The sequence below is a fragment of the Leishmania donovani genome, chromosome 9 (assembly GCF_000227135.1).
Source record: "Leishmania donovani BPK282A1 complete genome, chromosome 9".
Taxonomy (NCBI): Eukaryota; Euglenozoa; class Kinetoplastea; order Trypanosomatida; family Trypanosomatidae; genus Leishmania; species Leishmania donovani.
In genome coordinates this window covers 544,877-571,507 of record NC_018236.1, presented here as the reverse complement: position 1 = coordinate 571,507, position 26,631 = coordinate 544,877, and the positions used below count along the sequence as shown (strand labels likewise).

The following is a 26,631-nucleotide window of genomic DNA, read 5'->3' as shown; positions in this document are numbered from 1 at the left end:
GGGGGCGCACGATCTTTTTCGTTCTTTTGTGGATGTATGGGTGTGCGGTGCAACTACCTCCGAGTAGCTAGTGAAGCCTTGGCGCACGCATGCGTGTGAAGCATTGCGTATTGAGACGCCTCTCTGTCCTTGAGCTATATGCTTGTGGCGGTTCTGTCCGTCTCTGCGATGCCCCAGTTTTCTCTCTATCTCTGTCTGCCTTTCGTTATTTTTTCGCCCACGTCCGCTTTCGGTTGTGTTGTATGCTCTTCTCTTTTAGGTGTGCTGCCAGTCGCATTTCGGGAAGTCTCTGCGCGCTTGTCTTTCAGACGTTGAGCTGTCTGCTTGCTGACCTCTCATACCTTCCAGACCTTCTCAACTGTGTCGCCATTGCTGCTCGCAGTAATCGCTTCCCCTTCTCTTTACTGCGCTAAACTCTGCTAAGATGGCGCTGCTCTGCAGCTCGAAAACACACGTGCGCCACGGCTTCGAGTTTTGTGCAATTGGCGCCGGATTCTCGGCGACTGATTAGCCATGGAGCCTGACCCAAAGAAGGTCAAACTAGACATCTTTGACTTTCCGACCGCCAGGGAGACACGGACGCCGGAGGAAGTGGCAGAGAGCTACGCGGAAGCCGTCAAGTCACACCCCTTTTACGACAACGTGCACTCTGCGATCGACTTTTACGATAGCGGTACCATCAAAGATGGTCGCGGGCAAATCATTGGTGTTGTGCTGCGAGAAGCCCTACCAAAGTACGCGGCATCCATGGCGTCGGAGCTGCTCGCATCCGCTGCCGTGCGCACCTCGCTTCGGAGCATGATGTTTGGCGGAGAGTCGCCCTTGAGCGGTATTGCTGGCTACTTCGACTACCGGGGCTCACCGGTGGAGCTGAAGTCACGCAAAACGTCCTTCACATATGAACACGAGGCAGCGTGGCCGGCGGTCTTCCCTGTCGTCGATTACGTCAGCGAGCTCTACAGGCATGTCGCGCCGGAGCGGTGGAAAGCACAAAACGACGCCATTCCGGATGTTGTGCGTATTCACGGAACCCCGTTCTCCACGCTTACCATCAACTCCCGCTTCCGCACAGCCTCTCATACCGACGTCGGCGATTTTGACGGTGGCTACAGCTGCATTGCTTGCCTTGACGGGCAGTTCAAAGGGCTGGCCCTTGCTTTCGACGACTTCGGCATTAACGTGCTCATGCAGCCGCGCGATGTGATGATATTCGACTCGCACCACTTCCACTCAAACACGGAGGTGGAGCTGTCGTTCTCAGGGGAGGACTGGAAGCGACTTACCTGCGTATTCTACTACCGGGCCGCCCTCGGTGAGCCAGCAAGCTACGCCGAGTACCGGCGCCGGTTGGAGAAGTCCAAGCAGGACACCAGCTTCACTCCAGTGGTGAGCAACGTGAGGGTGAAGGAGAATGGCACAAACCTGAACCGTCCATCCCCTGTGTACCCTATCTTTCTCTCGCCGTTTTGGGTACCGATGGTGGCGCATTGCCTGCAGCACTGTGCATCGGAGGCACAATGCGTTCACGACGCCATGACGGCGGATGGGAGTCGGCTGGCTGAGGTTATGTTTGGGGAACCGCTGTCAACCTCTGACGGCATCCCACTGCGTGGAGAGGAGGAGAAGCTGAAGGCCAACAGTGACAGCGCGTCCAGGCCGCTCTCGCGTCTGGGTGGGTTCAGCGAGACGAATCTTATGGTGTCCACGGCAGTAGAAAAGAAGAAGTACCTCAACAGCGAGTTCCTCTCCCACTTCATCAGCGCGCAGCTGCTGGACATGTGGAAGCAGGCACGCGGCAAGTGGTTGGAGCTGGTAGGCAGGGAATGGACGCACATGCTGGCCCTCAACCCCGAGCGCAAAGACTTTTTGTGGAAGAACCAGTCCGAGATGAACTCGGCTTTTTTCGACCTCTGCGAGGTGGGGAAGCAAGTTATGCTCGGCCTTCTGGGCAAGGAGGCGGCTCTGCCAAAGGAAGAGCAGGCTTTCTGGACCATGTACGCCGTGCACCTGAATGCGGCGTGCGCGGAGGAGCTAAACATGCCGCACGTCGCCATGTCGCTTCGCAAGCTCAACGTGAAGCTGAAGGACTTCAACTTTGGCGGCACGCGATACTTCAAAGACATGCCTCCCGAGGAGCAGAAGCGCAGAATGGAGCGCAAGCAGCGCATTGAGGAGGCACGCCGCCACGGCATGTCGTCCGGCGCACACGAAAAGCGAGCGAACTGGCTGACCAACGACTCATTCGACTATCAAACTGAGGACTGCGTGGTTGATTACGCCCAACACAAGTGGGTGCCGCCTGCGCTTCACGCAAAGGAGATAACGAAGAACGTGCGCAGTGGCGAGCTGCCAACTAGGGAAGGAGTGGTGCGAGTGCTCGTTGTGCTGCCCGACCCGCAAAGCAAGGTGGATTGTGTGGACTGCAAGCTGGAGGTGTCGGAGACGGTGAGATGTTCATGCGAGTGGGAGCGTTTGATGAGCAGCCCGGCTGTGCATCGTGTCCTAGCCGCTGCGCAGCGCAACCTGCAGCTGCCTGACAGCGTCACGCATGACAATATCGAGATCCGCTTTGCCTTCCATAGCAGGCTGCCTACGGACATGTGCGACTTTGTGGTGCTGCAGCATGTCTTGAGCTGCATCCCAGACGACGTGCTGGCCTCGGCGTATATCAGGCGCTCTGCAGCGCTCTGTTCCGGCTGTGTATTTGTGGTGGAGACGGACGTGCAATGCCGACAATACTACACCCTCAAGTGTTCCGTTCGCTGCGACTACGACGCGGTCGCACCATTATTCTTCCAGCAGCTGCACCGGGTGAGTTACGGGACGAAAGCGGCACGCGTGCGCACCAAAGGAGAACTGGAGTCTCTTATCCCCACGGTGTGCTGTGCGCGTTACAAGCTGCAAGGCTCGCCGCTGAACACGACCGTTCACGTCGTGGCTCCCGCTCCGCCCCGCTGAATGCAGAACGTTTGTTCTCCGATGCGCGGAATGGCCTCGCAGTCGCAGGAAATACGTTTGTGTGCATATTCTCCCCGAAGCTATATCTGAGCTGTACGCGCTCGCCTTACGCTGCATAGACCCCGATGATGCCGGCCACCTCAGTGTGGTATCAGGGTCCCGTGCCCACTCTTTCTGGGAAAGCCATGCAGCCTCCGGCGTGCCTTCAGGTACATCTGCGGGCTCTTGGTGTCGGCGGAAATGTCTGGGCTGGCGTCGTGCCAAAGAGACACGTGCGGTCATGATGATGTTCGCACCAGTCCCCTACGAATCGGGTCGACGATTCAACTGATCCACGCATCCACACACTGCCTTTTTCTTCGTTTGCTGCGATGCGGCGTTGTCGAGCCTCATCCTGGACCTTGCCTGAAGTGTATGCAGTGACATCGCAGTGTGGGCTGCACAACAGGAAACAGTATTCGTTATCCGGGCTCCTGGACATAGCCGCAGTGAAGCAGAGGTAGGAAAACTGCTGTTGTGTGTATGCGCATACTTGTTGACTTGTTCGTGGAAGAACGTCATGCTGAAAAGCGTTATCTCTCTACATAGATGTGGTGCGCGGTCTGAGGATTCGGAAAGCGTTCTCATAGCAGTGTATTTCTTCATGGATGTCTGTGGATTATGGGAGAGGAACGAGGGAGGGTATTATCCCGTGCAGCAGGTGCTTTGGAGGTGCCCGTGATGGGGGACCTATCGTTTTCTGCCTCCTCCTCCCTCCCTTCACTCCACTCTGACGGTTTTGTGTCCATCCATACACTTGTGCGACTCATTTTCACTCGTCGTCGCAGCGGAGTGTCCTCGTCAGAGGACGCACCCGTGACGTGATGCTACGCAACGCATCGGAGGGAGAAAAGCTTCTTTCTTCACCTGTCTGTGTGCCTGAGCATGCATTGGTTGAGGAAGTGCTTGCGCGCCCGTGCGTTTTTGCGTGCGTATGTGCGTGGGCACTCTAGCGAGCACTGTCGCGTACTGACTCCCTTTCGTGCCTAGCCACACCCCTGACACACGCACAAACAAACCCTGTGCCAGAGTCCAAGGCGTGCTATCGAAGCACCCGCGGCCAAAGAGAGGATGGCGGGGAGAGAAAATGGGGGGGGCGTGGATGTGACCGTTTGCCGGGCGAGCTAATCCTTGCCCTTTCCTCAAGCTTGTGATCCCTCCCCCATATCCCCCTCCCCCTCCCCCTCCCCACACACATAGAACATGAGCGGCGGAGACCGCGTTGCTCTCAACGTTGCGCTTCATGCGCCCCAGTTTGAGAGGTTTTTGACAACGTCGGCAGCGGAATCTGAAAGCGCCACGGGCACGTACAAATTATGTGACGGCTGCTGCTTGACCTGCAGCTGTATCTCTCTTCACCTCTTTCCTGTCCTCTCCTTTTTGGTGCACGCACACATACGCTGTTTTGTGTTGCCGTGGCACTACCTTACGCGCGGTATCTTCCTCAGTTTTTCCCCCGCCATCACCACACCAACCCTTGCACTGCATCGCTCTGCGTCTTGACGAAAGGACTGCCTCCTGCGCATTTGATGATGCAGCGTCTGACTTACGCAGCCATGAAGGCGCTGGTGGCGAAGAAGCTGTCGGGCGATCTGCACATGTGCATTTTGGACGTGCGTAACGCCGATGAAGTGGCAGAGGGCGCCATCCCGGCCTCTGTCCATGTCCCTCTCGACCAGCTGGAGACCGCGCTTCAGCTGACGGCCGACGAGTTCAAGAAGAAGTACAGCGCACCCAAGCCGGAGGTTTCAGACCATGTTGTGACTTACTGCCTTCGCGGCATGCGCGCGGAGAGGGCGGCTGCCGCGCTTCATTCCAGTGGCTACACAAACGTCGATGTGTACCCCGGCAGCTGGGCGGAGTGGTCGGAGCAAGAAAAGTGCGCAGCATAGGCGAACTGGCGCTTCACTGCCCCTTCGCTAGCCATCACGCTCCGTGGTATTGGCTGATTGTGATAGCTAGCCCTCATGCACCTACTAACACCTTCTCGACGCCGGCACCACGCGGGGGTAGATCCACACGCGCGGTGCTGCAGCTGGCAATGTCAAGGTGGCATGAGAGATATCGCTTATTATTTTGCTCTCTGTTTCGTCAACAGCGTTGCTTGCCGCTTAGTCGTCACGCCTCTCCTCATCTCCGTCGTGCTGCCACGTACGCTGCGGCAGCGGTGCTGCCGCTCTGGTTTTTCTGCCTCTTTTTCTTTTTCGGGTGCCATGTTGACCCAGCCGATGTCAGCGGATATGCAAGAGCGATTCCCGTGAGAAGAAGGCATGCAAGGCATTGACTGCGCGGTGCCATTCATGGTAGTGCTCCCTGACGCACCGAGGCGCGAAAGGAGACGTTTGCGCATCCGCGGGTAGACGTAATCCTCCCTCCAATCTCTAGATAGCTCATCGGCTGCAACGCTGCCTCGCTTGCGGCCCTGTTGGTGTCGATTAGTACCGCTCCCTGGTGGGTTGCGGTCGATACATGGTGGACAGCGCACCGCACTTGTCGTCTCTTGTTCTGCTCGGTGTGCTGCACTCCTCATCACTTCCTCGCTACGCCTCTCTCTCTGCTTGTTATTCATTATGTGCTTCCGTTGTTTGTGCGCTAGTTTAACTTGGGCAGTGCATTTCGCGCCATCACTTAACTGGCCTTACCTGATGGCGGCTCGTGTCCGCAAGGGGATCAGCGCTGTTGTTTGCCCTTCCTTTGTGTCTCTCAGCCTATCCCCTTGCGCGCTTCCCCTGATCTGCGGCGTTCTCCGCCGCTCAGAGCATGTGCTTGGGTAGCGTCAGGCAGACAATCGTCTCCTTAACATCGTTCGCGTGCACGCTACTGGTTTCAGCGCCGGTGGACGATGATTAGACGAACTTGGTGTCTATGCCGGTGCTTGAGCATCGACCAGGTGGCGAAGATTGTAAAAGCGAAGCAGAGTTGTAGTGATGCTGTCCGCAACATCCAACTCATCGACGTTAGATCGACGGCCGAGGTCGCGGCGACGGGGATGATTCCTTCTGCCATTAATGTTCCGCTACCGGTTCTGCGGGATGTTCTCAGCCAGGACGGTATCCTCGAGGATGATGAATTCGAGTTCTTCTTCGGCGGTGCTCGCCCCGTCCAAGGAGTGACTCAGATGGTGCTCTACTGCGCCCACGGCGTCCGCTCTGCCATCGCCTGCGAGATCGCAGAGGAACTTGGCTTTGAAAACGTCGGCAATTTCTCCGGCAGCTGGGCTCAGTGGTACCATGCATACGGCACCCCCAGCACCTCTGCGGCGGCGCCAGAGTCTTTGCATACTCCACTCAAGTGAAGGAGATTGGACGGACGATTATTTCGTTACCGTGTGCAGGATCACTCGATTCAGCTGTTCTTACGATCGTTACAGCGCCTCTCACTCGGACGGCACCTCCTGAACAAGGAAAAGAAAAGGTAGCGACGCGTTGCCTGATTTGTGTGCAACATCTGCGCCCCGCGGGCTACTGCAAAGGAGTCGCGCACACCTACCCATTGTATACCAGTGCTGCACGGTACCCTCAAGCTGCTTGCCAACACTCGTGGCATCCATGAATGGCGTCCCCCTGCGCTCCTGCCCATATGCCCGCTTCATTTTTGTCACGTCCCTCTTCGTAGCTGCTTGCCTTCGTGTTGGTCCCTCGAGACGCCGCGTCTGCCTGGGCTTCATGCTTCCTCGCGCTCCTCCTCTCCATCTTTCTTTTATTTACCACCTTGAGAACGCACTCCGTCATCGCAACAGAGGTGACCGCAGCCGCGCCCTCTCCCTCGCGGCGCGCACTGTACGTACACTTGCCCTTGCTCTGGGGTGCGCGCATCTGCAAGACATCGGCGCAGAAAGAGTCGTTCTTGCTCTTCTGCTCTCATAGAGCTGCCATCTCCCAGACTATCTACGCGCCGCACGATAAGACTGTTTTGCGTGATAGCTAAGTCACTTCTGTTTCGTTGCGATGTCGCTGCCAGAATTTACACACGCCTTCAATGTGTACGAGGCCCAGGCGGTCGTGCGCGCGCTCCAGGCCGGCAGCGCGAACGGGGTGTACCTGCTGGATGTACGTGAGGAATTCGAGGTGCAGGCCGTGCGGCCGCTTCCACACGCGCTAGTGATCTACTTTCGCGACTTCTACGACGCTATGCAGATGCGGGAGTCGGCCTTTCAGAGAAAGTACGGCGTGCGTAAGCCACACAAGAAAGACCGCATTCTCGTGTACGCCTTAAATCAGGTCCGGGCCTCCTCGGCCGCTACCTACTTAGCGGCGCGCGGCTACAAGTCCGTTGTCTTCCTGGACGCCAAGATGTCAGAATACCTCGACTCAACACAGAACAAGCTGGATGAGGACCTTTAGTAATGCGACCGCAGTCGCGCTCTTCGCTGACGAGTCGAACGCGCACTTGCAATGGCCATGGCGGGGGAGGGAGGGCTCGTTCTCGTGCGATTGAGGGAAGAGAGCTCGTGAGCGCTGTAGCGCTGCGCCTCTTCTCTCAAGCTCACACTCCGGCCTGCCCGTGCTCTCACACATGTGCAAAACCGCAGTGACGCTGAGTGGCGCTGCCGCTGCTCTTGGGCTTTGCCGTCAGCCTCACCTTTCCCTCATTGTTCTCCCCTGCGTGTGTTTGCTCGCTTCCTCTTTGGTGGCGCGCGCGCCGCAGGCGGTGCCACTCCACTGAATACCGAAGACAAAAAGAGCGGTACAACAAGACGAGAAACCGACCAAAGCAGCGCTTCGAGCCGCGCACTGTGCAGGAATGTGGAACACAATATGATGCTCCCGTTGGGGCTCAATTCTGCCGACCTCTTGCTTTTTCTCTTAGATAAGCCCCGCACAGGCTGCGTCTCCACCTCCACAACCTTCTCCCCGTCCTTCGCACTGCTCTTACGCCCCACACGACACGTGATATTCTATGCTACCGATTCGCCACTCGTGCCATCAGCGAGAGTCTTGACCGTTCGAAACACGTGGCGGAGGTGACAGTGGTTGGAGCGTGTTGGCGTGTGCGCTCGCGACTGCTCCGCCGCAGCCTTCTTCTATTGCTGTCAAGTCAACGGAGAAGGAGCTGCTACGGTGCGCTTGTTTCCGTTGGCTGCAGCAGCGTCCACATCCTCCTTTGTAGACGCACTGTCGCACACACCGACACATATACACCCATACGCTTTCCGTAGCCACCCGCCGTTGCTGTCCGGCTGCGACCCCTCTTTTAGACGAGAGCCAAGAGAAAGAGCGAGCTCCCACAAGAGCGTGGCACGACGTGTTTTACTATCCGGCACGCCTGCCATCATGCACGGCATCCGCCGGTGGCGCGTGCGTCTCGTTAATCGTGCGTGCCAGTCTCTGCCTGGTTCCCTCGCATTTTCGGCGTGCCGGCACTGCGCGACGGTTCCGACGGAGGACGATGTGCGCAAGGCGTACAAAGTACTTGGGGTGCACGCCTCGGCCACTTTGACCGATGTGAAGAAGCGCTACGGAGACCTCGCCAAGGAGCATCATCCAGACGTGTCGAACTCCTCTGCGGCTTCTAGCACGAACCGCATGACGGACATTAACAACGCCTACAACACGGTGAAGCAGTTTCATCAGGCGGGCAGGCGGCTCTTCGAGGCTACGCGCGCGCCAAACGCAAGTGGGGCATCCGACTCCTCGTCCTCCTCCTACTACTCAAAGCAGGACAGTGCGTATCAGCCGTGGTATGAAGACATGGACCCCCTCATGTACGAGCTCATGTGGGAAGAGATGCGACGGCAAAATGAGGAGGACGGCTTTGTCCGAAACATGCACGTGGAGGCGTTTTACCGCGCCAACGACCGATGGCGACCACCGCGCGGTAATGCCTCGGCCAGACCGCGGCAGTCGTCCGGCAGCTGTGACGGTAGGCAGTCACATGCTGGAAAGAAGAGCTCGTCCTCCACGACCTGGCCTGAGGAGCAGGTGAAGGCGATGGTGAACATGTACCAAGATGGCAAGAGCTTCGAGTTCATTGCCAACGCCCTCGGGAAGGAGAGCGCAGCGGCGGTGTTGGAGGAGTTCAACCGGTGGAGCAGCGACAATCAGCCGCAGCGGCGCAAAGGGGCGAAGCCGCACCACGCAAAGCGGCACCGCTATCATGGGGGACACGGGCCCTTCTACCATGCCGAGTCGCCGGATGAAGTGCCGTTTGAGCTGTATGAGATGATGGAGGAGGAGCCGTACTTCGATGGCTCTTCCGAGGAAAATGGGGACCCGTTCGGGTACTATCCAGGCGACGAAGAGGCGTATGACATGCCATACGCACACGCGACCCCGTTCTACGGTGTACATCAGATGAGCGGGGGTCCCGCGCCGCATGGGCACTTTGAGGGAGGCGTGGGCCGCGTGCACAACTCGTCGCGGAAGATGTCGCACAGGTCCATGCGCAACCACCGCGGTGGCCCTCCTAACAAAAACAGGCGCTACGGCGGAACTTCGAGTAACCACAAGGGAAGTGGCGGCGGCTTTCAGTCGAGTAACAGTAAGAGCCACAGCAGCGGTGGAGGCAAAGCATGAGCCTACTTTCTTAATGCTCTCCTCCTCTTTGGTCTCCCCCCGTGGCTGTGTGTTGGCCGCGGAGACGCGTTTTAGACACTGTGCCCAGCGGACGCTGCACTTTGGACAGTGCTGCGCCTCCCATTTCTCCTCTCATTGCCTGCTCAAGAAGGGGATCGTGCGTGACGCCGCCTCTCCCTTCTACCCCGACCGCGTTGTTGTTGTCTGAGACGGCCATCATCGATGATGCTGCAGCCTCATCACGCATTTTTGTCACCACGTCGTGGTGTGCTTTCGGGTGCCGATGACGGAGGGGCTGCACCGTAAAAACGTTAACAACTGACTCGATCGAGGCCGCTGAAGCACTGCCACTCGTGTTACCATGTGCTTGGCAGACGTGTGCTTCCCGCCATGGAGGTGTTTGTTTTCTGTCGCATCTTCGCTACACTTCCGGTGAGGGGGTGGGTGGAAGACAACAGTGCACACCGGCAACGCTGGCGTGATGATGATGCCCGCTTGCTCTTTTCCCTTCTCTCCATAGAGCTGTGTCGGCGATTCGGTGAGTGCACCCCAGTCTCCCGCTGCATCGCATCCGTGTTATTGCCAACGCCTTTTTGTAGAGACTGTGAGTGATGTGCGCTTGATGGTGGGCAACCCGCATATGGACGGTGCCCAGATGTCGCTCTCATGATGTCCCACCGTTCCTCCTGCTTCCTTCTCTCCAACGGTCTTCCTCTCTCACTCTCACCGGTCGCGCAGAGAAGGGCCGACCGCGACCTGCCTTCTATTGATACGCTCATCCGCGCGTACCTGTCGACGCATCGGCCAGCGCTGCTATCCTCTCTTTGTGGCCTGCTCGTGTCTGCAGTATGGAACCAGTGCTTTACGCCTGCGTCTGACAGTGTCGTGTCTTTGGCTAAGCTCCCTCCTTGGGCCTCCACGCTGCGCGTTCTTCTCCTGCCTTGGACATATGCGCTCCATCCAACGGGCCCCACGCACACTTCCGTATCTCATCACACGCCCGGGAACAACGCTCTTCCGTTCGTCTCCTGACGGAGTGGCCTGTTCTTTGCTCCCCTGCTCACGGCTCATCTCTCTGTCTCTTTTGGGTCTTGGGAGTGCTTTTCTTATCCTGTCCGCTGTGCGTGGTGGGGACCTCACATATTTCTTCGCAGCGCCTTCTCCGGCGACGTCGCCTGCATAGCGGCGCCCATGGTAGTCGAAAGTATGTGGCAAGTGGGATGAGTTTAGCTGGAGGCGCGTCACGTAGTGGGCGCCTCATGCGCGCAGGGCCTGCGTGTGGTGCTGACTTTGTACCTCGTCGTGCTGATCGGGATTCGGGTCCCTATCTCACGCCTCCTCGACGTGGACAACGACGTACCCGAAGGAGAAGCCCTCGGAGAGAGGGGGGGTCGTCATGGCGGCGATGCGCAGTTGCCTTCATTGGACGGCAGCGCCCGCTCTTTCTGAAGCATCCTCGTCAAACGCAACCTCACCATGGGCACCCGTGAGCACCTCTTGGCCAAGCTCGTCTACCCCTGCATGCGCTTCTGCGACTGCACCACCGTCGGATCGCTGACGGCGTGCATGGCGAATGGCGTCTAGGTGACCGCGCAGCCAGTTCAGATGCTCATGAGCTTGACCCTGACCAAGGTCAACACGCCCATCGGGGCCATGCCGATGTACTTTCTTGCTTGCTGGCGGCGTGCAATGATCACGCAGATGATGGTCTTACCCATCATCCTCACCACCGGGACGTACGCGCGGTAGGTGGCTTGCATCTACCGCGGCGCCTGAGACGCGCTGGCGCAGGGCAGCAGCACAGCCACCGACGCCTTCTCGAGCATCCGCATCAGCTGCGCCTTCTCGGCCGAGGAGCACGAGAAGTTTGTGGCAGCGATGGGCACGACACTGAGCAAGACACCTCGCAAAGCCATTGACTTCTCCGGCACGCTCTGCGCCACAAGCCTTCTGGAGCTGGGCTTCAGCAGCAGTGATGCTAGGCTTTGACGGGTACAGCGTCGTGGCGCAGCCGCACGACGTTGCCGCTGGCCAGCTGGCCACCTTCTAGCTGTACTTCAGCTGGATGATCTCGGCATATCAGGTGCTGAACGGCGCACTGAACCAGCTCAGGAAAAGCATCGGTGCGGCCGAGTGCATGCTCACCGTGCTTGAGGTGAAAACCGATCTTGCCCCAACGAAAGGCAGTGAGACCGCCACCGCTGGTGTGGAGTCAAGGGTGCTAGACTGCATCTGCTTGCACCACCAAGCGCGACGTGGCCGCATTGTTTTGATCAGCATCTCCGGCGAGTTTCCGCACAGCTCCGTCACCGCCATCGTCGGCGGCTCTGGCGGCGGCAAGTCCACCACCATGCTCTGCATGTACGAGCCACAGGTGATGTGCGTTCTCGTCGACGGGCGAGACATTCGCGACCTTCTTTTCAAGTGGCTGCACCATCAGTGCGCAGTGGTGGCCCAGGACATGCAGTCTTCAGCTGTTCTGCTGAGGACAACATCAGCCACGGACTGGAGAAGGCCTCGCATGAGGCCGCCGTGACGGCGGCAAAGGCGGTTAATGCACACAGCTTTATCGTCGGACTCTCGGATGGCTACAGCACATTCGTCGGGGAGTGAGGCGGGGGATGGAGCGGCGGTCAGCGGCAGCGCATTGCTATCGCACATGCACTCCTGCGCAAGCAGCGTGTTTTCAATCAGCTCATCGCTAACCTTTGCGAGAGCTGCACGATTATCGTCATTGGCTAGAGCCGCTCCACCATCACCAACGCGCACAAGATACTTGCTATTGATGCGGGCACGGCAGCGTCAGCAGGGCACTGACGACGCGTGCCCCTGCAGCTTCGTATCGCGCACTGGTAGCTCGCCGACCGCCAGCTGCAAAACGGGCGTACCACGATGGGCTTTGACGAGGTCGACGGCGTCGTCACCTCATCAGGCATCCCGCACATCACGCAGCGACGGCGAAGACGAGAGAGAGGCAGCGGTGAAGCTGTCGGTGTCGGTGGCGGTGGCGGCTTTTAGGCGTGCATAGGAAAGTTACTCATCGATCCATGCACCGCATGGCTGCCTCCCATCCACCCGGTATTACTTGGGCTGTCGCCAAGCCGAGGTGGATGGAGGAGCAGTGGCATGTAATCGTCGCGCGTGTGTAAGCTTAACCGATGCTACGATTGCATCTGTATGAGTAGGTGATGGTGTTGGCTGTGACGGGTTCGATACTCGGTGCCTCCTCCACTACCAAGCGCGCGCTCTCCCCCTCATCATTATCGCCATGGTAACTTTCACCTGCGCTTTTCGATCTTCTCGTGCTTCGCTTCACCGATGTTTTCGCTTCCATCCCGCCTCCACCTTTGAGGATGCCCCTCTCGCTCTCCCGGTATCACACACGGTGTGTGCGTGTGGGTAATGCACAGCCGTGCAACGTTAGAGCGTCTCGCCAAGCTTGCTAGTGTATTTCGAAGGAGGATTGGGCACAACGGATCACGGGTGACTTACGCTCACATGAAAATCAGGGGACGGGGGGAGGGAGGGGAGACGATGAGGCCGGGGCGAAGACACGTCAGGTGTGTGTGTGCGCGCAGCCGTAGAAGCTCAAATGCATGGCGGCTAGGGACGCTCGCATTCCACCTACGCTTTATCTAGGCTGTTGCGCAGACGATGGGCGTCCAGCGAAAGTGGTGGCGCGTTGTCGTCCACCCAAAACACCATCGCTCCCCGAAGGAGATGGCAAGAACGGCCGCCCGTCCCGCCCCGCCCCGCCTTATATATATATATATATATTGGCTCTGTCTGTGGGTGGAGCCATTCTCCTTTTTTTTTTCAGGCCCCCTTTTCATCGAATACGCCAGCGAAGACGGGACGGCGCTGCGGAGGCGCGTTGTGCTCCCTCTTCGCCATTTTTGACGTGTTTGCTTTCCTTTGGACGAAGGCAAGATTCATATTTGGACGTTATACAGCATGCTCGTTGCACCTACACATGCGGCTGTAAGGTGTTCACCTCTCAGCGCTCAAACCTGTACGGTGCGTTCTCACAGCTTCATCGCCATTTCATGCAGTGCTTCTGGTTTTGCAGTGCAGATGGCGTCTTACCGTGAATTGTGTTGCCGTCAACGTGTCGCCATGCAGCTTCCCAGCTCTCATTTTTGTGAGGCAGCTGGCACGCCGACAGCTCACTGCGCCCACCCCCCTCCCCCAGGTGGTTTTGAACAGACGGCACTGTCTACGCGGACTGTGCAACAAGAGAGGGTTTCTCACCAATATGTGTACGCGCACTTGCGACGGCGCAAGAATGTCCCATGGCCCGTCTTGTGAGCAGCAGGGTGTCTGCGTGTGCTCTCTCCCGGACAAGAAGACGCTGAAATTGTGCTCGACCAGTTTCCCGGCGACATTAATCCCGTCGCCGCGAATCGGACAAGGTCTGGTTCTAGCCGAGAAGTCTGCTTAACGGATAACTGGTGCCCGAGAGTGTAGAAAAGACGCGGCGGAATGTGCTCTCCCCGCCCCCAAGTGTGGACGGATGAGGCAAAAGGACATGCGGCCAGCGGGCAGCGCCCACAATGCCAACCGCGTTTCTTTATCTCTTCGTCCTCTCTTGACGCAATCGCGCGAGATTATGTGCGTGCGTGTATGTGCGACGACAGACGAGAACGCTGCCGCTGCTCTCGAGAAGGTCGTTTGCTTGTCCGTGTGGGACTCCATCTTCAGCGCGCCTCCTCGTGCGCACAGTCGTCTCTGCGCTGCCGCACCTGTCCTGTGCGACCGTCCCCCTGATCCCCCGTTGCCTTTTGGTTACTGTGTGCGTGTGTGTTTTGCGCGTTAACCTGCTCAGCCGCGGCCATGCCGCATAGGCAGTGAAAGGCCACACGAGACGAACCGCGGTCGCCTGTATCGCGAGGAAGGAGGGGGGCTCTGTCTCAACTGGAAGGTGCCTCAGGATACCGCCGGCCGGATGGCTGGTGGGAAGAGAGAACGAAGAGGCATTGCTCTTGCTTTCCTCTCACTCACGCTTCTCGCTCCGTCTGCAGTGAACCCCTAATAGCGAGCGAAGTGTACTTCTCGCTGTTCCTGATCAGCAACCCCGTTTGCAGGCGCTGTCGAGACCCATGCAGGCGCACGTGCAGGCACTGCCGGTCACCTCCTGACGACCTGAACCTCGCGCTTTCCTTTATCGTTTGCGTTCTCCCGCGTGGGGTCGGCGCTGCAACAGGACGGAGCCGCTGCACATTGTGCAACGCACCCGTCTCGCCCCGTCTTACCCACCCACTGTTCTCTCTCTGTCCTTCCTTTCTCCATGTTGCGCGTGTGTGCTGCCTTCCTTCTTTAGCGGGTGTGAAGCGCTAAGCATACTCATAGCAGATCTCTCGCACGGACTGAAAGGTCCACGGCCTCCACCCCTCGCCACCGGCGTGTCTTCCAGCATCTAATTACTCTCATTGCAGGGAGCCCGCACAACCCTTGCACGGCACAAAACAACTGCAGCCCGAGTCGCTGCATACACACGCTTCACGAGACTGCACGCGCTAAACGTCTGTGTGAGTGCGCGCACTTGCGGCGTAGCCCTGCCATCTTTGCGCGCGCGGTAAATCGTCTGCTCTGTGCGCACGCCATGCAGTGGGTGCCGCCTATTGCAACTGGCGTTGCGTTGGCCCATCGGACCGCCGCCTTCGCAGTTGAAAGCCTAAGGGCGATCCACGATCCGACGAATGCAGATGCCGTCTCCGCTGTGGGCGAGCTCAGCTCGCTCGATTCGCTGGAGAACATGAAGAACTGCATGATGGCTGACCAGCGGGGCCGCAGCATTTTGAAGCACCAGCCTGTCGTGGGCGATGAGGCGCTCGAGTTCAGCCGCGGCCTCGCACCGTCCACCTTCGGCTTCAGGTATGCCGCCTATATGGACCGTAACCATTTCCTGCCAAGTGGGCGGACGGCGGTGAAGCACATTGCTGATCCGACTTTGGCGTATGTAATGACGCGGTACAGGCAGTGCCACGACTTTGTGCACATCATTACCGGTTGTGGTCGCTCGATAGAGGAGGAGCTGGCGGTGAAGATCTTTGAGTGGAAGCACACGGGCCTGCCTCTTGGGTTGCTCTCGCTGCTGGGTGGAGCACCGCGTCTGGCAGCAGCGCAGTGGGCACACATGCGACTCTATTGGGAGTGGGCCTCTCGCAACGCACCTTGCTCCCGCCACGGTGAGCCCGCCGTGCCCATGTATCTCAATGTGCCGTGGGAGGACATGCTTGCCAAGGAATACGATGAAGTTGTGGCGTACACCGGTATTACACCGCTGCCTCAATTCCTCGAGAAGCGCCAGCAGCACTGAATGGTGTGCGTTTCGTCGACTGGCACGGAAGTGAATGGAGCACAAGAAATGAGGAAGGAGAGACAGGATCGCGAGATGTTAAAGGCCGCTGCCGCTCTCAGCGCCCCCTGCCTTTTCCCCCGGACGCACGCCCCTTCTTGTGCATCCTCGGCCGCGTCGTTCATCTTCTATACTGTGCGCATCTGACGGTGTATGCGCAACTCCAGCGATGCGGTCGTCTGTTGCGTTGTGTGTGTGTGCGTCATTCACAAACAAATTTGATTTCCTCGTGGCTACCCATGTGCAGTAGAAGGCGTGCGCATGTAGGTAGGTGAGTGAGGGAGCAACTGGCGCGAACTCGCTGTCAACAAGTTACCCTTCGGCATCGACAACAAGGCAGCCTCTCTTTCAGCCACAAACCTTTCATGGTGTCGCGAGTGCGATCGCACTGCGTTGCATGATGCCTCTTCTACCATCTCTCCTCACTGCATGCGAACGTATGCATGCGTACGCGCGCGTGCACGAGATGCCTTCGCTGCTGCGCTAGACTTGTTTCCTCCCCGCCCTCTTTTGGCTTCGCCTCGCTGCATGACAAGGTCTCCACCGTATCCGCCTCTCGTTCTCGTTCACCGCCACGCCAAGCCAGGCTCGCGCATACACATACATACTTGTTTACAGAGGGACCCGCCGTTCCGGCTTGCCCCCTCCTCCTCCCACACCTTTTTTGTTTCCCTTGCATCCTTTCCTATTTCGCCGCCTGTGTCTAGCTCAAATGCCGGTGGACTACTCCAAGAAGCTGGACGCGCTCCGGGAGCTGTACGAGCGTGTGCAGCAGAAGGACGCCAACATCCCGGAGGACGTGTACGCCGCCGCCGGCGTGAAGAACAAGGCCCGTCTGAAGGACATCGAGAAGGAGATCAGCACCACGAAGAAGAAGGTTTCCCAGGAGGTGAAGAAGGTGACGAACGAGGAGATTGAGAAGGAGTACGAGGCGCTGGCCAAGGAGCACAACATGACGGTGGAGGAATTCAAGGAGACGGTGATGGGCAAGGGGCGTCAGCCCGCCCTCGGTAGCGAATTCTCTGAGCGCCACGCTGCCCAGAGGAGGGAGCGGGCGGAGCAGCGTGATCTAAAGGAGACCCGCCGCCAGGTCGAGCGCGGTGACTTCGACATGGCGGTGGACTACGTTTAAGACGCGCCGGCGCCGTGGTTGTTTTCTCGGTTGCTCGTTTTATTCCCCCGCCTGATCCCGCCTCGACTCCATGAGTAATGTCGTGCTTTTTTCGGCTTCCAGTCACGCACGCTTGTCATTGCGGCGCTTGTCTCCTCTGCGGCAGGCACGCACGTCCCGCTCCCTTTCTCTCCTCACAGACACACAGACAAACAGACTCGACCCAGCGTCTGTGCAGGTGTGTATGCGCGCGGCTCCTTTTTGTTTCTTCCCTGCCATCACGTCTCGTGTTGTTGTCCCTCCTCCTCCATGTTTGCATTATGATCTAACTAAGCAGTGCAGCATGCCCACTTCCCTCCTCGTGGCTTCATTGAACATGAGCCCGTGCAGCTTGTGTAAGAGCGGGCCCGCAGGGCGGTGCGCAAGTTGGCTCTCGCAACGCGTTTCTTAGCCTTTACTCCACGAGGTTAGACACGGATGCAGAAGCTTCACTGGAGCAGCACCGCGACACTGGCGATGACTGCAACGTGAGGACTGCAGTCTGTCGAAGGGAGCACCAATAAGATACAAGCGAGTGTCAGGACATGGGTGTACGCGGTAGCGTGCCTTGACGGTCCACGTATGCCGCATTCAACACACACAGATACACGCACGTGTGAAGGCGCCACTACGCTGGCGCGCCATGCCGCCACTGGAGCCCACCCACCTGCCCACCCCTCCCTCAGTTCACTGCCCTCTTACCTTCACCATCCTTCCAGTGCCTTCGGCAGCAGTCTTATCACTTTACTACCAATACAGCTCTTCATGTGGAGCCCAGCAACGTTGTCCTCTCTCTGTGTTTCGCGCGACCCTCTGCCTCTCTTCCTCTACTCACCGCCGTTTGATTCAGGTCGCTCGCGCGAAGCGAGCGCGCAAGCTCTGCAGGGATCTCCTCTGCAAGCGACGCCGCCGCGTTTTTGTGCCTGCGCGGTGTGGCCCTTGTGCTGTCGCTCCCCTGCTTGGAGCGTGCAGGCGCGCTCAGCTCGCCCTCCCGTTTTCCTCTCCCCCTTCAGAGCTCAGCCACTTGCACGGAGGCGTCTGTGCGTGTCCGTCTGTAGTGCCTCTCCCTGACGCACCTCTGTGGTGTTTTGTGCGACTGTGGCGCCTCTTCGGGTGGCGTTCCGCACTCGACCCGCCGCCCTTGGGAGCGATGCCTCCCCCCAGCACGCTGCACCGCGGCAGCGAATGGCTGTCACAGTGCATGCGCGATATCAAAGCCGCAAAGCTGCAGCAAACCGTTCGACCGTACTCGAACGGCACGCCCGCCGGTGAAGCACTGCCGGTTCGCACCATCGTTGCCACCTCCCGCATCCACCGTGGTGAGCACCTTGGTACTGTGAAATGCAACAGCATCATGACAGGAGAGCGCGCCTCACAGCTGCTGCGGCGAGCCTGTCGCGGAGAGCCGTCACAAACGGACGCGACCGCGGCAACTGGCCTCCAGCCGCTCGCCGCGCAGCGCTTCGATGATCTGGTCAGCCGCATTTCATCTCTTCCCTCGGCAGTCTCGGTGCCGCCACACCTGCTGCTCTCCCGCGACGCACTGCTGGTGACCGTGGCTCTGTATCTCACACGCAGCCCGCTGAACGCTGGCGTCCTGCCTGCCGAGAGCCCACTGCGTGCGTGGGCCGATGCACTGCCGCGCCGACCCCCACCAATGGGTGCACTGCTGCGCAGCAGCTTCCTCAGTCACGACAACGTCGAGCCGCTCCCTCGCCGACTGCGGCTTGGGCAGCGCACAAAAGAAGTCGCCCCTGGTGAAGATGTGGCGGCGGCCTCGACAGAGCTCATGGTGCAGGCGGTGGAGCAGGGTGAGTTAGAGCTCGCTGACCTGCGCCGACCGGAGATGGAGACGGCCCTCACGCCAACGGTGCTCACGAATTATTTCAAGGGGCGCATGTCGGCCCTGACGCAGCGGCAGCGCCAGTCACAGCGTGCGCGCGGCGGCGTCGCAGAAGCGGAGGAAGGCGCCCTCCACCTCTTCATGACGTGGGAGCGGCAGCTGCAGACGCACTTTGTGGACGCCTTGCTGCCAGTGCTGCTGCTCCCGTCTTGTGGGTCGTGCGCGTCCAACTTGGAGGCAGTGCAAGACTCCGCTGCTTGGCTTGGTGAAGAGAGCGCCCTGCGTTGGGCGCACTTTATGACTCGCTCCCGTGCGGTCAACCTGAACTGGCGCCGTCCTGGGCCTCCGCAGCTGTCGATCGTACCGTTGGTGGACATGCTGAACCACACAAGCCGCGCGAATGCCAACGTTGTCTACCAGCGCGAGGACAGCGGCGACGTCTGCGTCACAGCCTCGCGCACAATCGAGGCAGGCGAGGAGCTGGTACTGCGGTACAACCACATAGGTCAACGCGGGTGCTTGTTTGGTGACCTGCCCCGACCGTCGAAACCTACCGCCGAGCACGAGCGCGGTCGATTGTCTGGCAAGGCGGCTGCCGTGGCTGACGAAGTGCACCGCATTGAGAAGCGCCAGTACTGGGAGCTGTATGCCTGCCACGAGGATGAGGAAGCCGCGCAGCAGACGGGCCACACTCCCTCCACAAGCTTCAGAGCTAGCACCCGCTTCGGTACCTTCGACCCTGCGTCGCCAACAGCTGTCGGGCAGCAGGAGATGGAGCAGGAGGTGCAGTGGCTGTGGCGCTTTGGTTTTCTGCGCAGCAACGAAGAGAAGAACCGCGAGGCGGCACTGCTGTGGAGTCGCAGTCTTCGCAGCCGAATCGCGCATCTGACGGATGTGCGGCGCAAGGGGCGGCCTGGTGAGTTCGTAGTCGGTGTGCCAGAGGGGCTTCAGCATCTGCGCGAGCAGCGCGAGCAACTGGAGCGAGATCGGTACAAAAGCAAAAAGGTGTTCCCCCCGCAGCAGCTGTGAGCGTGCGAGCTCGATGCAGTGCACGGGCGCGGCCCCGTGATATGATGATGCGCGGCGTTACACGTGCGAGCTCGTCTTCACAGAGGGGCGGTGGCTGCTCTTCTTGGCTTCGCCTGCGGGCGCCACACCCCCTCTCTTCACACACTCCCACTAACAAACAAACGGAAAGACGCCAAAGGCTGAGTGCACGCACGCGTGAGGGCCTTCCTCTCTTCCTCCAGCTCCGCGTTGATGTATTCTCACCCAGGGGGATGTTCCCTGCGTAAGGGTGCACTCGACAAGCGGGTCTCTTCCGCGCTGCCCGAGCGACGGAGAGCCTTCTTGGCGAGCACAGTGACGTCTGACGGCTTTCAGGCGCGCGTTTTGATGTCGCCCTCCTTGCGAGCGCGCTCTTGCGTCTTCCATTCTTCTTCCCTGCCCCCATCCCTCCTCAGATGGGATTTCTCGACAAGTACAGAGACAGTCTTTCCGTGTGGATGGCCGGCCGTGCATCGCTGGCGCGCATGTCTGCCTTTGATGTAGCCCAACGTATTGTGTCGTGCTCCTCTCATAGAGACGTCCTGCGTCTCTCCCAGCGGGGGGCCCTTGTCGCGCGATTTCACACAAAGCGCTTTTCCCGCGCAGGCCCTTCGCATTCACTCCGAAAAGGCAAGTGGGCCTGTCTCTGCCTCGGAGGCGCCGTCCATTGTCGCGGCTTTTGCGATGCTGGTGGGTGCGCGTGACCGCCTCTTGCAGCTGCTTCCGCTGTCGAAGAGCGTGTGGGAAGATGTGACGGTACTCTCGTTTCTATTCGGTACGGATGTCGCGGCAGTGTAGACCGTGTCACACCACCGCGGTGACGATAGTTCGGCGTCTGCTGGCGGGTGCACCGAGCGTGAGGCAGGTGTCTGCGCCTCGCATTGGCTGCCTGGGGCGGAAGGCTCGCCGCCAGCGCCGGCACTCTTTGCTTCGGCGTGCCAGACGCTCGGGTGCCTGTGAGCGCTGTCGCAGGAGGACGTCGAGGCACAAGAGCGCGTGTGCTCGCATTGCCGGGCTCAGCTGCGCCAACGCACCACGCTCGGATGCCTACGCATGGTCCAGGGAGCGGCGCGCTGCTCAGAGCACGGAGAGTAGCGCTGGTCACACGCGTATCGTCTCCCTGCAGACGCGTTGCGTGCACCGAGGGCAAGCAGCAAAGTGCGCTATAGCGTCCGCCCTCTTGCTCAACTACGCCCCGCCCCGCGCGCATGCACCCGTGTGAGGAAAGGAGAAGAAGCCAGGTGACATGCGTGTGGGCTCAACGACTTCCGATCTTCCCTACTTCTCTGTTAGGAAGGCCTCCTTTCTCCTTGTGAACCGCCGCGTCACCGGCAAGTCAGGACTGGTGCACATGAGGCAATGCTTCTTGGCGTGATGCCGCCTCAAGCCGCGTCGTGGTTTGAATCGCGTCGGGAAGCGCTGGTGATGGAGAAGCCACGAGTTGCCATGGCTTTCCTTTGTTGCACCTTTCCGCTGTCCACGGCGCAGGCCCCTTGGCTGATCTCCTGCGCCGGTCACTTCGTTCTCTCACGAGGCACTCAGCCCCCTTCCATCTCCTCCTCTTTTTTCACTGCTTTTCACGTTGATGCTCAGCATACGGGCACACCGGGATACCGGCGCCGACAGAGAAAGTGGGCAGGTAGGCTATCACTCCGGGTCTGCTGCACATCCTATGGTCACATGCTGTTCGCCGGCCCCCTCCGGTGCTTCGCATCTCTCGCACATATGAATTTCTGCACGCAGATGCAGCGGCGACGCATTAGGTACCAATCGCGCCTTCTTGACCGCTATATCGTGTTTGCGGTGCTGGGCGTCGTGGCATACATCCTCGTACTCAGCCTGATCGCCGAGAGCCTGGCCACCGGCGTAAGAGACCGCGCCAAGGCGAAGGTTTCAGCAGCGGAGGTGAAGCATGCGACGAGCTCGATCCCGGAAGAAGTCTTCTGGCCGCACCGCTGGCCGGCTGCCCCAATCTCTGAGGTACACATCATAAAGGAAGCTATGGAGTACGTTACCGCGTCACTCACGAAGGTGATGCCCTTCACGGAGCACTTACCCGAGGCACAACTTGCTGCGTGGGATCTCGTGTTGCTTACTGGTGTCAGCACTGAGTGGACGCCAACGGCAAAGGAACTGAAGGCGGCGGCTGAAGCGGCGCTGAGCACAGCGGTATCTACGGCGCCCTCAGAGGCGCTTGCTGCCGTGCGCGAGGCACTCGAAAGCGCTGCAGTGGTGTGGTCGATGAAGGGTGCTGCCGGTGAGGCGGACGAGGTGCGGGAATTCTTGAAGGGCATGCCCGAAATACCAGCGCCGGCAGTGACTTCAGCTGCCTCGTGGTCAGCATTCAGCCGTGAGGTGTGGAGCTGCGTCACTGCCGGCGGTGCCTCGTTCACCACTGACAGCATCACGGCGGCGCACGACACCTTGCGTAAGGCCAGTGAGTCTTTCTGGCATCCTGGCGAGCAGGCAGCAGCGGTGCCGCCGCTGCATGACTCGCACCTTCTCCCCTTGCGGTCCGGCACCTACGATGCGGTAGTTCCTTTCGCGCGTCTCTTGCTGCAGTTGTGGGTGCGGGGTGGACGGCGGGACTCGGACAAGCAGCTTGTGGAGGCATACGATGCGGCTGTGATGTCGATTGTGCAGGATCTCTTCTACACGCGCACCGTCACCGCGGGGGTGCAGGCAATGAACTTCACGTTCGTAGGCTCTCGTGCAGAAGCCTTGGTGCCAGTAGCCACACCACGCATGTGCGCGCTGGCTGGAGTGTTAGCCCAAGGCATCCGCTACGGCGCACATCGTTACCCGGCACGCCCATCCTCTGCACGGTACAGTGAAGACGATGTGCTGCAGGCCGCTGAAGCGCTGGCCACCTCGTGCTTCCAGCTGTACGCCGAACCAGCCGGCCGCAAGCTGCGTAGCGCCGTCTACGTCACCGGCTCTGGTCCCGTGCCCGGCTACACACGCGCCACCAACGACGACACTAGTGCGTCGCTGCGGTCCTCTTACTGCGACGTTCCCGGTGTGCTCCTGGAGTCTTTCTACGAGTTGTACCAGACAACGCATGATGCCATGTACGGTCTGTGGTCAGTACTCGTGATGCGGCAGGATACTTCTGACCATTGCGGATTGCGCAAAACAGACATCACCTCTGCCACGCCGTGGCGGCGCCATATTCGCGAGCTGCGCACTCTTTGGCTTCTGTTCCACCGCATGGACTGTCTTGTGTACCGCGGCTCGCGAGGGTCGCGGAGGATGTGCGGTTTGGCCACTACCACCATCGTCTCGCCCGTCACTGGGCACCTGGTGCCAGTGCCGAACACGCCAGCAGCGCTGTAGGGCCGTCGAGCACCGTGGCCGAGGTGTTTTGACAAAGGGACCGCGAAAAAACGTGAAGAAGAGGCCCTGCGGTGGAAAGCCATCACGGCCTCGAGGGAGGCGTGTGCGCACGACTGCACGCAGCCGCTCGTTGCCGGTGTCTAACGCTCTTTCCTTGCGTTGCTTGGCTTGTCCGACTAAAGTGACCTGCTCGTGCAGCTGACGTCGTAAGCGTGCATTCTCGCTGGCTGATGCAGCCGTGAACGCAGCCGGGAGACCCCCACGTATGGGCGTGGCCGCACCGCCTCACAGACGTGCATGTGTGGTGTGTGGCGAGCCCTGAAGCGAGCGCAGAGAAGAAATCGGCACGCAGTGAAGAAATTCGCTCGATCAGCTTGCAAAACTGTAAGTGTGCGCGTGGGTGTGCGGCGCCTTGTGCGCTGACCTGCACGGCGTGGTCGGTAGGGAGTCGCATCTTCAGCACCTGGAGTGCGTCTCATGTTGTTTGCTACATTGCGTACCCCGCTCAGAAGTGACTGTCACTGCTCTGCCTTCGACTGCCCATACCTCTCCTCTGTGCCCCTGTCACGGCGGGAAGGTGCTCCGAGCCTCCGTGCACAGGTTCTCTGCTGTTTGGCGCATCCACACCAAATCTAAGACTCGGACGGAAAGGGAGAGGTCCACCCCGCCGCACACCCTTTCTCACTACTCGTTCTTCTGCTTAGGGCAGCAACGCCTCTTGTTGTGTTCATGTGTCGCGCCACATAGGCCGCACAGCGAACGTTGGGGCATATGGGGTTTTTCAAGCGTACCATCTCGCTCGACTCTATAGGCGTAGTCTACGATGAGCTCCATCCGCAGTCCCGCGATGGGGCAGCGGCGCACGGCGCGGAGAGGGAGCAGTCAGAGCGGCGTGTCGTCACCCCGGTGCTGACTCCGTCGCTGAACGTGGCCCGCATCGATGACGTGTTATCAGAGACAAGTACCACCGCTGAAACACGCACGTACTCCTCGTCGTACCCGGTCACCACGACGTCGGTGCGTATGCATCACTTGCGGGAAGCTTCAGGCGACTTCACCTTCACCGGGCAGCCGCGCGCGGTGGTGCACTTCCGCTCCTGCATCACCGCAAACGACGCGCGCAGCCGATTGCACGCCCGGGCTGGTCGCGGCGGCGATGGCGATGGCGACAACGCGGCAGAGGCGATGCTGCCAGTGAATACGGGTCCGTTCTCGGCAGACATTGTGTGCATCATACTGCTCTACGTAGACACGGGCACGCACGCAGACATTGTTCAGCTCGGCAGCGTGTGCCGCTTCTGGCGCTTTTATGCGAACTTGGCACCGCATTGGACGTATTTCCGCTGCAGGGAATGGAGGAAGCAGGCGAACCTACCGCACTACGTGCGCCGCATCGTCGCGAAGACAAAGGTCGTGACGCGTGACGAGTACATTCGAGAGCGCATGAAGGTCGAGGACTACAAGAAGAAAGAGTACATCATCGGCACAGCGAGGCACATTCGGTGGTGTGTCGCGACAGGGATTATGGTGGGGGTGATGCTCACGGCAAACTTTGTCGTCGCCTACTTCTTGGGGTTTCTCCGCACGGCGCTCAGCTCCGACTTGAGCCTCGGCATCACGACCTTCGTGCTGCTCATTGTTGCAACGCTTCTGGAGATAACCCTTGTCATCTTTCCGCTGGCTGGCAGCTCCGTCTCGAGCACGAACAAGCACAGCACCATGCGCATCCTCGCGTGGTGTGTGTTCATGCTCGTGTGCAGCATGGTCCTGGGCACCATCTCGGCCCTCGCTTTCACCCGCGTCCGGGCTTCCAGGCACGTGCTGGATGGGCCGACCATCGACCTCACGATGTCGGCACCATGCGAGGCGTACTCGAGCAAGAACCTGCCGAGCTTCGTGCTGGTGCCGGCGGAGCTGAGCGACCTGCGGTGGCGGCCCATCACCCTCGACGAAAGCGAAAAGCAACTGATACCATATTGTGTGCCGAAAAGCGGCGAGGGCTACGACGCAGCGCCCACATGCTTTGTTCTTATGTACTTCGATGCAAACTACTCCTCGGCGGTTTTCCAGAATGAGTCGGCGCTCCTGACGGGCAGGGACGTTGGCACTCGCTACGCCACATCGTTCGATCCTTTCTTCGACAGCGTGCAGATTAGTGGGCTGTGGTGCAACAAGTCAGGCCACCCGCAGGTGGTGGCGCTGACGCAGGCCGTGTACTCGAGCGTCAAGGCGAGGCGCGATCGGCTCTACCCCACCACCGCAGATTGGCTCGACCCGTCCAAGCGGCCGGCGACCTTCTCCACCATTAGCATGCGCTGCAGCTCAGCCATTCATCGCGAAACGACGGAGAATCCGCCCAAGTCGACCGAGTTGTGGTACGGCAATGCAGCGGCGTGGAAGTGGTACTATGTGCCACTGGTGACGACGTACGCACAGGTGCGAAGCACCTTCCAGCGGATGCACGACCACTTCCTCCGCTACGCCTTCCTGTGCCACATCTTTGCCGGTGTTATGTGGGTCATGATGCTATTCGCACAGATCATCTTCAAGACGGCATCGAACATGATCTTGGGCGTGGCGACGACAGCAGCGCTGGTGTGTCTGAACCCGCTAACGATGATCCTCTCCGGCGCCCTCTGCGTGAAGGTGAGCGACTCCTACTTCATGTGTGACGCCGGCTCTGGCGGTGCCCTCATCGGCGGTGGTGTCGGACTAACATTTCTGGTGCTGACCATCTACGTAACGGCGAGGGAGTGAGGCCGAATCCCCAGCCAGCGCGCTCACCCTTAGCGTGCTGCTCACTCGCACTTCGCCGAACCCGATAGTGGCATGTGATGCGTCGGGCCGGTGTACCTCGCTCCATAGCACACGCGCCCGCAAGAGTGGAAATACTGAAGTCGTGGCTGTGTAGGAATTGCAGAACTAGGTCGCCCTCTTCCCTTCCGTCCCGTCGACTTTCTTGTGGTGGCACGCCTCTTTGATGCTGTGAGGACCGCTCCCACTGTCCTCGGTGATCCCTCCCTGTTCTAGGCGGGCCGCTTCCCTACCTTGCGCTGCGATGAGCATCCTCCATGCCCCCGAGAATCGCCGCGCACGCTACCTCCGTGAGGGATGGGGTGGCGCCGCTACGGAGAAGCGCTTGCGTATTCTTTCACGTTTTTCTCGCATGCAGCTTACCTGTGCCACGACTATGTATATGTGCTCGTGCATTCGCCTGAGCCCACCCTCCCGCTGATGGCAGGAGAACACACATACTCACACCTCTCAGCGCGTGGTGTCTCAGGGCCTCGTGCACCCACACAACCCGCCACTCTCTCTCTCTCTGTTAGGGAGGCCAAACAGCCCCCCCCCCCTCTTCTACCTCTGCCAATGCAGAACCCACATC

At 59.5% G+C, this 26,631-nt stretch overlaps 10 protein-coding genes and 1 pseudogene across 10 annotated transcripts, besides 1 other annotated feature; all 11 read left to right on the top strand.

Moving 5' to 3' along the window:
* Positions 1-513: 513 nt before the first annotated feature.
* On the top strand, positions 514-2,958 carry LDBPK_091560 (DNA J-binding protein, putative; the record flags this gene model as incomplete). Its single annotated transcript, XM_003858785.1, has 1 exon — positions 514-2,958. The coding sequence occupies one exon, from the start codon at positions 514-516 to the stop codon at positions 2,956-2,958; it is 2,445 nt and encodes an 814-aa protein (XP_003858833.1).
* A 1,571-nt stretch (positions 2,959-4,529) lies between these two features.
* LDBPK_091550 (hypothetical protein, conserved) lies at positions 4,530-4,889 on the top strand (the record flags this gene model as incomplete). Its single annotated transcript, XM_003858784.1, has 1 exon — positions 4,530-4,889. The coding sequence occupies one exon, from the start codon at positions 4,530-4,532 to the stop codon at positions 4,887-4,889; it is 360 nt and encodes a 119-aa protein (XP_003858832.1).
* Positions 4,890-5,839: 950 nt separating this feature from the next.
* On the top strand, positions 5,840-6,292 carry LDBPK_091540 (hypothetical protein, conserved; the record flags this gene model as incomplete). Its single annotated transcript, XM_003858783.1, has 1 exon — positions 5,840-6,292. One exon carries the CDS (start codon positions 5,840-5,842, stop codon positions 6,290-6,292), a length of 453 nt encoding a protein of 150 aa, XP_003858831.1.
* Positions 6,293-6,944: 652 nt separating this feature from the next.
* On the top strand, positions 6,945-7,340 carry LDBPK_091530 (hypothetical protein, conserved; the record flags this gene model as incomplete). Its single annotated transcript, XM_003858782.1, has 1 exon — positions 6,945-7,340. One exon carries the CDS (start codon positions 6,945-6,947, stop codon positions 7,338-7,340), a length of 396 nt encoding a protein of 131 aa, XP_003858830.1.
* A 930-nt stretch (positions 7,341-8,270) lies between these two features.
* Positions 8,271-9,512, top strand: LDBPK_091520 (hypothetical protein, conserved; the record flags this gene model as incomplete). Its single annotated transcript, XM_003858781.1, has 1 exon — positions 8,271-9,512. The coding sequence occupies one exon, from the start codon at positions 8,271-8,273 to the stop codon at positions 9,510-9,512; it is 1,242 nt and encodes a 413-aa protein (XP_003858829.1).
* Positions 9,513-11,577: 2,065 nt separating this feature from the next.
* LDBPK_091510 lies at positions 11,578-12,048 on the top strand (annotated as a pseudogene).
* Positions 11,578-12,048: a sequence feature.
* Positions 12,049-15,267: 3,219 nt separating this feature from the next.
* LDBPK_091500 (ubiquinone biosynthesis protein-like protein, putative) lies at positions 15,268-15,831 on the top strand (the record flags this gene model as incomplete). Its single annotated transcript, XM_003858780.1, has 1 exon — positions 15,268-15,831. The coding sequence occupies one exon, from the start codon at positions 15,268-15,270 to the stop codon at positions 15,829-15,831; it is 564 nt and encodes a 187-aa protein (XP_003858828.1).
* Positions 15,832-16,582: 751 nt separating this feature from the next.
* On the top strand, positions 16,583-17,002 carry LDBPK_091490 (hypothetical protein, conserved; the record flags this gene model as incomplete). The annotated part of the gene is made up of 1 exon (XM_003858779.1): positions 16,583-17,002. The coding sequence occupies one exon, from the start codon at positions 16,583-16,585 to the stop codon at positions 17,000-17,002; it is 420 nt and encodes a 139-aa protein (XP_003858827.1).
* A 1,168-nt stretch (positions 17,003-18,170) lies between these two features.
* LDBPK_091480 (hypothetical protein, conserved) lies at positions 18,171-19,892 on the top strand (the record flags this gene model as incomplete). The annotated part of the gene is made up of 1 exon (XM_003858778.1): positions 18,171-19,892. The coding sequence occupies one exon, from the start codon at positions 18,171-18,173 to the stop codon at positions 19,890-19,892; it is 1,722 nt and encodes a 573-aa protein (XP_003858826.1).
* A 1,743-nt stretch (positions 19,893-21,635) lies between these two features.
* LDBPK_091470 (hypothetical protein, unknown function) lies at positions 21,636-23,246 on the top strand (the record flags this gene model as incomplete). Its single annotated transcript, XM_003858777.1, has 1 exon — positions 21,636-23,246. The coding sequence occupies one exon, from the start codon at positions 21,636-21,638 to the stop codon at positions 23,244-23,246; it is 1,611 nt and encodes a 536-aa protein (XP_003858825.1).
* A 771-nt stretch (positions 23,247-24,017) lies between these two features.
* On the top strand, positions 24,018-26,003 carry LDBPK_091460 (hypothetical protein, conserved; the record flags this gene model as incomplete). The annotated part of the gene is made up of 1 exon (XM_003858776.1): positions 24,018-26,003. The coding sequence occupies one exon, from the start codon at positions 24,018-24,020 to the stop codon at positions 26,001-26,003; it is 1,986 nt and encodes a 661-aa protein (XP_003858824.1).
* Between the last annotated feature and the right edge of the window lie 628 nt (positions 26,004-26,631).